The sequence below is a fragment of the Armigeres subalbatus genome, chromosome 1 (assembly GCF_024139115.2).
Source record: "Armigeres subalbatus isolate Guangzhou_Male chromosome 1, GZ_Asu_2, whole genome shotgun sequence".
In the NCBI taxonomy this organism is placed as follows: Eukaryota; Metazoa; Arthropoda; class Insecta; order Diptera; family Culicidae; genus Armigeres; species Armigeres subalbatus.
Genome location: NC_085139.1, coordinates 184,392,306 through 184,404,928, shown reverse-complemented (window position 1 = coordinate 184,404,928; position 12,623 = coordinate 184,392,306). Strand labels below are relative to the sequence as shown.

The window sequence follows — 12,623 nt, the reverse complement described above, 5'->3', positions numbered from 1 at the left end:
TTATTTGTCTTATTTGTCTTATTTGTCTTATTTGTCTTATTTGTCTTATTTGTCTTATTTGTCTTATTTGTCTTATTTGTCTTATTTGTCTTATTTGTCTTATTTGTCTTATTTGTCTTATTTGTCTTATTTGTCTTATTTGTCTTATTTGTCTTATTTGTCTTATTTGTCTTATTTGTCTTATTTGTCTTATTTGTCTTATTTGTCTTATTTGTCTTATTTGTCTTATTTGTCATTTTTGTCTAATTTTTGTCTTATTTGTCTTATTTGTCTTATTTGTCTTATTTGTCTTATTTGTCTTATTTGTCTTATTTGTCTTATTTGTCTCATTTGTCTCATTTGTCTTATTTGTCTTATTTGTCTTATTTGCCTTATTTGTCTTATTTGTCTTATTTGTCTTATTTGTCTTATTTGTCTTATTTGTCTTATTTGTCTTATTTGTCTTATTTGTCTTATTTGTCTTATTTGTCTTATTTGTCTTATTTGTCTTATTTGTCTTATTTGCCTTTTTTGTCTTATTTGTCTTATTTGTCGTATTTGTCTTATTTGCCTTATTTGTCTTATTTGTCTTATTTGTCTTATTTGTCTTATTTGTCTTATTTGTCTTATTTGTCTTATTTGTCTTATTTGTCTTATTTGTCTTTTTTGTCTTTTTTGTCTTTTTTGTCTTATTTGTCTTATTTGTCTTATTTGTCTTATTTGTCTTATTTGTCTTATTTGTCTTATTTGTCTTATTTGTCTTATTTGTCTTATTTGTCTTATTTAACCCGTAATGCTGGGTAGACACCTTTACGTGGTGTGTTACGGGGTAAGATCTACCACGGTTACATTGCCAGCTACAGGCAAATCCTCACCCAACGAATACCTTCCTCATTATCCAACTCCGTGGTACTTATGTGGGTGTCGCTAAGTCGGTGGCCTCTCGTTAAGTAAGTACTACATCAACACTTCCTTCCTCTCCCTAGTTACCGTGAAGATGGGCGTGGCCAGGAGTAGTAATCCTCATGCTTTTGTTATTTTTGTTTAAGACTGGAATCAAGGACCACTCCCCTTCTTGATTTCTGAAAGCATTCTAGATAAGGATCTCAAAAGTAAAACATGAGTATCACTAGTGTCCAATCTACGAATTACACCGTAACAATGCTAATGCTAATGCTAATTTGTCTTATTTTTCTTATTTGTCTTATTTGTCTTATTTGTCTTATTTGTCTTATTTGTCTTATTTGTCTTATTTGTCTTATTTGTCTTATTTGCCTTATTTGTCTTATTTGTCTTACTTACACCAGCACCACTGTTATCACCCAAATACTTTTCAAAGCTTGTGTGGAAACCTTGTTCAGAAATCCTCCTACGATATTTTCTAATGTTGTTCTAGAAACGACTCATGTTTTCATTTTCCAAAACCAGCTGGAGTTTGTTTATTTTGATTTCCTCTTTGCGTGATTGGTCGGCGCTGCTGCTGTTCTCTCGCCGAACCATTGCATGAGTGATAAATTTCTTCCCCATTGTTGCCAATTCCTTTTGTTCTCCGTTTACGGCAAATTCTCAAGCAATTGTAAACTGCATAATGATGAAATAATTTTGGCGACACTGACAGCATCATTCTGGCGGGCTGAATTGGGCAATTTTCTCTCTCAGAGAGTGCTACCACGTGCTTTTTTAACGGAAAACCCTTCCCTCAGACCTTAAGAAGAGTATTTTCCGGTCATGCTCTTGCAAAATATTTGACATTTTATTGCTCGAAATATGAAATAGGAATGCTTTCCAATGAACAGCTTGAAGTAGATCGAAGTTATTCCATTCCTGACCAAGTTCATTTTTTGACGAAAAAGAACGAGCAGAACGGAAGACACTTCGAGCTACTTCAAACTGTTCATTGGATAGCAGTATAGCACTATCATTGATGTATATAAGAGAAACATTACGTTCAATATAATCTTAGTACACGATGACATAAAGTGTCATTTTGCTACTACATTGTTACAAAAATTGTTTTATATTTTCTTGTATCTTTTTTTAAATTTACAACAAAGGCAGGTATAAATGATAGAATTACCTTTAACATTTCTCTAACTGCAAATCATTATAATCGTATCGCTCTAAAAAATAAATATTTATTGTATTTTATTTAAAACAGCAAAAATGAAATCTAACAAGTATAGGAAAATTCTCAGCGCTCCTTCCCCTAGTAGAACCCGACCGAGTTCAAGTTCTTCTTGTTCTTCGAAATTGAACTTTATCAACGATCATTTTGGTAAGACGATGGCTAACTAAGAAAACAACAATGCAGTAATAAAAATAATCCTGCAGAGTCCAGAAAAACAATTATTAAAGAAAAACAAGTAAACGAAGCTAGCGAAATTAGCAAGCAGGTGCTAGAGCTTTATAATATGCACCACCGAAAATTTCAAAATGAATTAGTGGAAAACTATGATCAATATATCAGATCAAAAACCGCTCTGGACCAAATTGAAAGAGAATCAACGCGGTGCGAAAGAGTTATCGAGGAGCCGAATCTATCATGTTCCGCTCCATCGAGTACTCTGGAGCAAGCGGTAGCCAAAGTGTTTTCCGAAACGGATCAACTAAATTCGGGCAAACTCAGTGAGGGTTGTCCACTGTGCGAAAGTCGGCAGCCCGCGGACGTGCCTTTGGAAGAACTCTTAGAGGGAAAGTGTGCTGAACTAAGTGAGTTAAACGAAACAATGAAGCAGCTCGAAGAGAAGTGTTGCTGTCTAGAAACGGAATTTGCGATAAAACAGAAGTGCATAAGTGCACTAGAAGATGAACTAACGGCCAAGGCTGAGATGATTGAAACAGTAAATGCGGTAAACGGGGAACGAATAACTCGATCAAACTAATAAAATTTCTACAGGTTCAACTTACTTACTTCACGTCACTAATGTTCCAAGATACACAAATTCTTCTACCACTTCAAATTGTTCACCATCCAGAACCATTTCACTACCCCCACCACTAACGAACTCATTTTGATTGCCAACGACCATGTACTTCGTTTTGCTGGTATTGATCGTGAGTCCAATCCTCGCTGTCTATCTCTTAAAAGGCACAAAGGCATCTTCCACGGCACGGTGATCAATCCCGATAATATCGATATCGTCCGCAAATCCCAGGAGTATATGCGATCTTGTGATACACTTGATTTCGATCCGTCCAACGTTATGCGAATCAGCCGTATCAGTTTCGCCGGAAAACCATGTTCTCGCATAATTTGCCATTATTCATTCCGTTTCACTGAATCGTACGCTGCCTTGAAATCAATAAACAGATGATGTGTCTCCAAGAGTTTATCAAGGATTTGTCTCAGGGTATACATTTGATCCGTCGTTTATCAGCGCTCACGAAAACTTGCCTGGAATTCGCCAACGAAGGACTTTTCAAGCGGTCTCAATATATAGAACAGAATACGGGACATAATTGTGTACCCCGAATTAAGGAGGGTTATTCCTCGGTAATTGGCGTTCTTCAGTCTGTGCTTTTTCTTAAAGAGAGGGCAAATGAGGCCGTCCAACCAGCTAGCAGGCAATTGCTCGTTTTCCCATATTTTCGACATAATATGGTGCAGACCTTCATAAAGCTGCTCACTGCCATGTTTGAGAAGTTCAGCTGGGAGCTGGTCCTTCCCCGCAGCCTTATTGTTTTTCAGTTCTTTAATAGCTTTTCTAACCTCATCTAGTGTAGGCGACTCCACAGCTTGTCCATCGTCGCTAATATTTATTCTGTTCACCGATGCACCGTCACTTCCACTATTCAACAACGTCTCGAAGTGTTGCTTCCACCTGGAAAGTGGCTTATTTGGGTTTTATTTGTCAGCAAATTCCTCTTTTGGTCGTTGCACATGACGGGAGATGGCGCTGTATTTCTCTGCAGGCCATTGACGGCCTTATAAAACCTCCGCATACCATTCTGCTTATTTTTTTTTCCTGCGCCTCACCTATCACTTGTTCTTCATACTTTTTTTTTCTTCCTGCGGTAGGTTCGTTTTTCGGCTGCTCTTGCTTCCTTGTACCGATCTCTATTCGATCGGGTACCTGACATCAACATCCGGCTTCTGGCAACGTTCTTCTCGTCTGTCACTCTCTGACACTCCACATCGGAACAACCCGTCCTGGATCGCCTCTGTTCAGTGCCTACCACTTCTTGTGCTGTTGTGCTCATCGCTCCATGGATCGACTCCAATAGAACGTTAGGATGGCTCATATTATTATGGATTTTTTTTTATGAGCCTCTTATTCGTTTATATGTATTTGATGCTCTGATGCTCTGGAAAAAAAATTCAGCGAAATCGGTCAACGTTTGGGATAAACTCGTTGGAAGTTTATATGCAAAAATGTATGCAGAAACATCCAAAAACAGTGAAAACCAGTTACACGTAAAAAAATAACCTTATATGTTATGGCGAAAAACCATTCGAAAGTACTTATACTCTTCATTATGCCACCTAATGAATGATCCCATATCAAAAAGCCAATAAACATTCATTAGTTAATGAAAAGTATAAGTTTTGGAATGTATGTGACTAATGCGATGTATAAGTTTTTTTATACATATCATTGAGCGCCTGCTTTGGCAAAAAAGTATTAGAAATATTAATAATAAATAACATTAATTTTTTACGTGTAGACGGCACAACTTACGATGAACACCTATGATACTCCTGGCCCACTCGGAACCATTCCAGCCACAATATGGAGGACCTATGGAATGGCAATTCTTTAACTGATTCAAAATAGGTCACACGATAATTTCACAAAGCAATGATAGGATTATATTAGTAAAGATTAATGTTTAAATGAAAATTCTGACTAAATGCTGATGTCATATTAGAAATTTGGAGACAGTACTCGTCGACAGAAAATCCTTTCGCACGCGATGGCATATGAGCAAGTCACCTTCCTTTTGCCAGTGGAGATATATTAGCTTCCACACTGATATTCTTCCCTCCCCCTTCATACGGGAGCTTGGCAGAAGGAAAGTCGTGTGATATGTGCCATCACAATCACAAATTTTGCCCTCCGCTCGCTTTCAAATCGACTTCTATAAAACCATTCTTCATGCCTGCCGTATTCTAACGGAACTATCAATTCTATACTTTCGCCTCTAATTCTATCATGAACATGTACGTCTAAGTTTGGTAGATGATATTAGCATTTCCATATCATTGATAATTCTGTGTTTATTATCGTTTGAGTACAAAATTTGAGATGTTTTCGCCAGCGACAACTCGCCTACTGTTTTCACATGAAAATTGCAATCATTATCGGATATGAATGATATTCTCAGGGTTCCTGGCCCACTCGGATCCATTCCGGCCACAATCCGGAGGACATATGTAATGGCGATTTTCTAAATTGACTGAAAATAGGTCGTGTGATAAGTAAAACTCACGATTTCACAAAGCAATAATGGAAAGACAATGTTTGGAGTTCCTTGACTACTTGGGATTAATCCGGCCGCATTAGTCACATTCCGGATGACCTACGGAATGTACATTTCCAAAATTGATTCAAAATATGTCGTGTGTCGTCTCAATTTTCATGATTTCACAAAGCAATGATGAAAGTGATGTTTTTGTAGTTCCTAGGCCACTTCGGTTCAATCTGGTCACCTCGGCCACAATCCGGACGACCTATGTAATAAACATTTACTTAATTGAATGGAATGGGAATGGTGTTTTTATTGTTACTAGTTCCATGTAATAAAAAAAATGAACAATACAAATAAAATCATGATAATAAAAAAATTAAAATATTTTTTACGATTACGTTTATTACGATAAATGACCATGCACTTCCGTATTAAGGAAATAAAATGTATCATCTATCAACAGTAATGTGCCCAGCAAGCGTCCTGCGAAATGCGTGACGCCTATCTGTATTAGGTTGGTCTAGAAACGAACCATTTTGCCCCAGGGGTGCTTTTTGGACCGTTCTTCCCTAAAAATGTTTGTGAGGGTCCAAAAATTGGTATAACTTGTTACCGTTGAGACATTTTATCCCGAGTTTGCCAGTCGGTACAAATAAAAATCGATTATCGATGATAGTTAATAAATATGATAGCTGCATAAAAAAGGGCACGGCAAATACTGGGTAAAGCGTACCATTGGTACTTCGCGTACCTGAAGGAATAAAATAGACCCCATCTCGCGGTCTTTAGCCTCTTACCCAGCAACTCCTATCCCTACCTCCCCGCGGTGCTGGCCGGGATACGAGCAACCTTAGGGAAGATCGGGTAACCAACCCCGGTGGGAACTATGGTCGTATGCTGACAGGGAAGGGGGGGTTTGCTCCTCTCCGGAGGTGCAAATCTTATTGAGCATCTGTTCTCCATGTCAGGATCGGCTCGCAACAGCGTCTGTTCTCCATGTTAGGGGCGGCTGATCATCGTCCGAGTGCCAGCGAGGGACTCTAAGTGAAACTGTGCACCATGGTCCACCGGAAATAAGGAGGAATGGTCCTCCGGAAATTTAGGGGGTTTGGTGTCAGGCCCTGCAAGCCAGCCCTTAAAAAATCATAAGCAACGAACAATCAACAAGAGAGTACGGACCGGAACCATCGGCGAAGACCACTGCGACGAAAAGGGACTAGCGATTGGAAACTCGGTTCGTGGAACTGCAAATCTCTCAATATACTGCAAATCAACACATACTCGCCGATGTGCTTAAGGACCGTGGATTCGGCATCGTAGCGCTGCAGGAGGTTTGTTGGAAGGGATCAATGGTGCGAACGTTTAGAGGTAATCATACCATCTACCAGAGCTGCGGCAACACACATGAGCTGGGAACAGCTTTCATAGTGATGGGCGATATGCAAAGGCGCGTGATCGGGTGGTGGCCGATCAATGAAAGAATGTGCAGGTTGAGGATCAAAGGCCGGTTCTTCAACTTCAGCATGTTACCAACACAATTGGAAACAAATGCTAAATCCTTGATAATAAGACAGTAGGCATATAGATTTTGCTTTAACTTGATGTAAAAGTATTGTTGTAAAGAAAAATTAGTATTTGAATTTGAATTCCTTAAATTTGTACAACTTATGTACCCCTGAATTTAATTTGCGGCAACGACGCACATCTCTGTGACCTCTTTTTTGTACTCTCCAAAGATGGTCACTGTCATCGCTTCTGGAATGGAAAAAGGGAAAATGGACTAGAGGAAAGGGAGAAGGATGGATGAATAGGAGAGGAGATAACGAGAAAAGATTTGGGGAGTCTAATGGAGATCGCGTGCATGTACGGTCGAAGGTCCCGGAAAGTTAAATAGTAAAAAAAAACGTCGACTGGTGAATCGGGATAACACGGAAGAGAGACCGACCGCTAAGTGGATTTTCACACCATGGTGCCTACACTAACAACCGGAGTTCAGCGGTTTACCGAAATGCATCGTGGTTTCGACGATTTGGCAGAAGTTGCTGGCGAGCCTTCTTGTGCTAGTGGCTGGCGAGCCCCTGTGTTATGGTGGTGAGAGCCTTGTGCTCAATATCCGATAGGTTTTGGCCCCGTTCGCGAGCATGTAGGACGTCAGCTTGCAGGCAGTGTGGAATTGCGGATAAGATTTCAGTGAATCTTTAAGCCATCTGAAAAGCCCCTCCCCCGGGAAACACGCATCGATCAACAACATGCTCGGGCAAGTATGCCACCAAAACACTCCTCTCCGTCATTTGCATGCACCAGCTATCGGCCGCAACGATACCCCCCCCCCCCCGTAATTGTGAAGAATTATTGTGTAGTAATTAAGAATAAAAACTAGATTAAGCCCATGCTTTTGTATTGAGTTCCTTTGTTCCCTGAAAGATGTCTGCTGTCTGTCCATGTTCAAATGGCTTTTGTTCTCTGGTTTTGTTGGTAAAATTTGTTAATTAAAAGAAAGACCGGTTGTCCTCCCGGAGCAAACCATTACGGCCCTGAGAAAGGTAGCCCTGAGCTAGGCGGTTGTCATAAGCATAATCAACGTCCATAGCCCACACTCCGGAAGCACTGATGATGATGAGGACGCATTCTACGCGCAGCTGGAACGTGAGTACAACAGCTGCCCAAGCCACGACGTCAAAATCATCATAGGAGATTTGAACGCTCAGGTTGGCCAAGAGGAGGAGTTTAGACCGACTATTGGAAAGTTCAGCGCTCACCGGCTGACGAACGAAAACGGCCTAAGACTAATTGATTTCGCCGCCTCCAAGAATATGGCCATTCGTAGCACCTACTTCCAACACAGCCTCCCGTATCGGTACACCTGGAGATCACCACTGCAGACAGAATCACAAATCGACCACGTTCTGATTGATGGACGGCACTTCTCCGACATTATCGACGTCAGGACATATCGTGGCGCTAACATCGACTCTGACCACTATCTGGTGATGGTTAAACTGCGCCCAAAACTATCCGTCATCAACAATGTTCGGTACCGACGACCGCCGCGGTACGACCTAGAGCGACTGAAGCAACCTGATGTCGTCACTGCATACGCGCAGCATCTCGAGGCAGCGTTGCCGGAAGAGGGTGAGCTCGATGGGGCCCCTCTTGAAGACTGCTGGAGTACAGTCAAAGCAGCCATTAACGACGCAGCGGAGAACAACGTCGGGTATATGGGTCGAAGTCGACGGAACGATTGGTTCGGCGAAGAGTGCAGACAGATTCTGGAGGAGAAGGACGCAGCGCGGGCGGTCGCGCTGCAGCAAGGTACCCGGCAGAACGTGGAACGTTATAGACGGAAGCGGAGACTGCAGACCCGGCTTTTGTCAGGAGAAGAAACGCCACCTGGAAGAAGCGGAGTGCGAGGAGATGGAACAGCTGTGCCGTCAAGAAATACGAAAGTTCTATCAGAAGCTCAACGTATCCCGCAAAGGCTTCGTGCCGCGAGTCGAAATGTGCCGGGATAAGAGTGGGAGCATCTTGACGGACGAACGTGTGGTAATCGAAAGTTGGGAACAGTACTACGAGGAACATTTGAATGGCGATGAGAGTACAGGCAGTGAAAGTCAAGGTAGCGGAGGAAATGACTACCCAGTCAACACCAAGTCGTATATGATGCCCTAAAAGATGCTAAAGTGGAGGCCATAAACGTACAAGTTGTATGGGGAAGTACGTATATGGCCTCCAGTTAGCATATTATGTGGCATCAAATACGACTTTGTGTTGACTGAGTACGTCAGTTCAGCGGATGATAGAAGCCAACCAGCCCCCACCTTCAGAGAAGTTAAGGATGCCATTCAACACCTAAAGACCAATAAAGCAGCTGGTAGGGATGGTATCGGAGCTGAGCTCATCAAGATGGCCCCGGAAAGCTGGCCACTTGCCTGCAAAAACTGATAGTCAGAATCTGGGAAACCGAACATCTACCGGAGGAGTGGAAGGAAGGGGTTATATGCCCCATCTACAAGAAAGGCGACAAACTGGAGTGTGAGAACTTTAGAGCGATCACCATCCTTAATGCCGCCTACAAAGTGATATCCCAGATCATCTTCCGTCGTCTGTCACCATTAGTGAAATAGTTCGTAGAAAGTTATCAAGCCGGCTTCGTTGACGGCCGCTCGACAACGGACCAGATCTTTACTGTACGGCAAATCCTTCAAAAATGCCGTGAATACCAGGTCCCAACACACCATCTGTTCGTTGATTTCAAGGCGGCATACGACAGTAAGACCGGGAAGAGTTATGGAAAATAATGGACGAGAACAGCTTCCCTGGGAAGCTTACCAGAGTGCAAAACTGTGTGAAGATCTCGGGCGAACACTCCAGTTTGTTCGAATCGCGCCAGGGACTAAGACAAGGTGATGGACTTTCGTGCCTGTTGTTCAACATTGCGCTATATGGTGTCATGCGGAGAGCTGGGTGTAACAGCCGGAATACAATTTTCAACAGATCCAGTCAATTTATTTGTTTCGCGGATGACATGGACATTGTCGGCCGAACATTTGCAAAGGTGGCAGAACTGTACACCCGCCTGAAACGTGAAGCAACAAAAGTTGGACTGGTGGTGAATGCATCAAAGACAAAGTACATGCTTGTGGGCGGAACCGAGCGCGACAGGGCCCGCCTGGGAAGCAGTGTTACGATAGACGGCAGGTACGCAGCGAGCGAGATGGGCAGACCAGGTGCAAAACGACTTGGCGAGCGTGGGGCGTATCCGAGGATGGAGAGATGCGGCCTCGAACCGTGTATTGTGGCGTCAAATTGTTGATTCAGTGTTATCTGTTTAGATGTAAACTAAATAAATGAATGACTACGGTTTTAATAGACCGGACTGTATGACCAACAGTTTGTTAAGAATGTTCTCCGTTTGAAAAAGTAATTTTGACATATATTTTATAGGAAGAATTCTATCAATATAAGATTGATTGTGGTACGCGGACCGTTAATAATCAGTAATCCTCATTTCAAAATGTAAATGTAATCGCTGATGTGCATATGCACGGCCAGGATATTTAACAAAAAAAAATGGTTTTCGTACGGCCGAGTTACCGAATAATATGCAATTAATTGTCAGTTGGTTTTCCAAATGGAGTTCTGTCGATTTCCGAATGGAGTTCTCTTTCATATTTGTGAATGGTATTCTGTTGGAGTTTTAATTTTTTTTCTTTTCGATTGTTTTATGTTTTCGATTGAATTCTGTTCAAATTCCGAATGAAGTTCTGTTTGAATTCCGAATGGGATTGTGTCTGAATTTTGAACGGAGCTCTTATGTAATTTTGAATGGATTTTTTTATTCGAACTTCGAATTAAATTCTGTCCGGATTTTGAACGGTTTTTTTTTCCGAATTCCGAATGGAGTTCTGTTTGAATACCAACGGAAGTTCTTTCAGAGAGACATTCAGCCATAGATCACAATATATATATATATATATATATATATATATATATATTTATTCTGGCCTTTGCTTGCCTTCTGTTCTGACTATCTTCAAATCTTCCTTCTTATAGCCTATTTCAAATATATCTCTTTTGTCAACTATCTTCCTCTCTTTCCATTTTGTTAGTAGAAAATGCATTTTAGACATAGCTAATTCTTTGAAGAGTGGTAAAAATGCTAGTACATATTAGGATGGTAAGAAAATAGATCAGAGTGCGTTTTTATATGATATGCAGATTGTTCACGAGAATCAGAAGCTTTTGATCTGCTTGGGCGGTCGATATGTGAATAGATTTTATTAATCGCAAAGCTGTACTTGGAAACGTCGGCGAAACCAAATAACTGGACGGACTTCGTGAAAATCGTACCACTCATGTCAATCCCTGACCTTCGTATTACTCCCTCCAAAGCGATGTTGAATAGCAAACACGAAAGACCATCACCTTGCCGTAACCCTCTGCGCGTTTCGAAGGGACTCGAGAATGCCTCTGAAACTCAAACTACGCACATCCCCCGATTCATCATCGTTTTGATCAACCGCGTCAGTTTATCCGGAAATCCGCGTTCGTGCATTAGCTGCCATAGCTGGTCCGAGCGATTGTATCATATGCGGCTTAGAAGTCGATAAATAGATGATGTGTGGGCACGTTGTATTCGCGGCATTTCTCCAATACCTGACGAACGGCGAAAACCTGTGATAGAGCGTTCTGTCTGTGATGGTCTGTGATAGAGCGTTCACCCATAAATCCCGCCTGGTACTGCCCCACGAACTCTTTTGCTATTGGTGTTAGTCGGCGGCATAAATTTTAGAAGAGTACTTTGTACGCGGCGTTCAGCAATGTGATTGCGCGGTAGTTGCTACAATCCAGCTTATCGCCCTTTTTGTAGATGGGACAAACGACACCTTCCATCCACTCCTGCAGCAGAACCTCATCCTCCCAAACCTTGGTAATCACCCAGTGCAGCGCTTTAGCCAGTGCCTCACAACCGTATTTAAACAGCTCTCCTGGTAGTTGGTCAACTCCAGGGGCTTTGTTGTTTTTCAGCCGGCCGATCATCTCCTGGATTTCCTGGAGATTCGAGCCGGAAGTCGCATGTCCTGCGCGCGTGCTCCTAGGTCCATCACCAGACCGCCACCGTTGTCTGCCATATCGCCATTCAGGTTCTCTTCGTAGTGCTGCCGCCACCTTTGGATCACCTCACGCTCGTTTGTAAGAAGGTTCCCGTTTATGTCCTTCCACATATCGGGCTGTGGCACGTGGCCCTTACGTGAACGGTTCAACTTCTCATAGAACTTTCGTGCGTTGTTAGCGCGATACAGTTCCTCTGTCTCTTCACGGTCTTGATCTTCCTGCTGGCGCTTTTTCCTCCGAAAAATCGAGTTTGTATGGTGCCTCGTTCGCCCTCGTGCGGTGTTGCAGCAATCTCGCCCATGCTGTATTCTTCTCCTCAACTAACTGCTCACATTCGCCGTCATGCCTGTCGTTTCTCTGATCCGGAGCCACCGTGCCTAGTGCAGCGGTTGCGGTGCTTCCAATGGCGGATCTAATATCTCCAGCCATCTTCAAGAGATGCCGCGCCTAGCTGCTCTTCCGTTGGAAGTGCCACTTCCAGCTGCTGCGCGTATTCTTGGGCTAGTCTACCGTCTTGTAGCCGCCCAATGCTTAGCCGCGGCGGACGACTCCGACGCGTGTTGTACACCGTCGAGAGTTTTGAGCGCAGACATACGGCAACGAGGAAGTGGTCGAATTCA

At 42.5% G+C, this 12,623-nt stretch overlaps 1 protein-coding gene across 1 annotated transcript; it reads left to right on the top strand.

The window, feature by feature from the left end:
• Nucleotides 1-1,937: 1,937 nt before the first annotated feature.
• LOC134209022 (uncharacterized) lies at nt 1,938-2,875 on the top strand. The gene is made up of 3 exons (XM_062685007.1): nt 1,938-2,037; nt 2,138-2,254; nt 2,311-2,875. The coding sequence occupies exons 2-3, from the start codon at nt 2,143-2,145 to the stop codon at nt 2,859-2,861; spliced, it is 663 nt and encodes a 220-aa protein (XP_062540991.1). The 5' UTR covers nt 1,938-2,037; nt 2,138-2,142; the 3' UTR covers nt 2,862-2,875.
• Nucleotides 2,876-12,623: the final 9,748 nt, after the last annotated feature.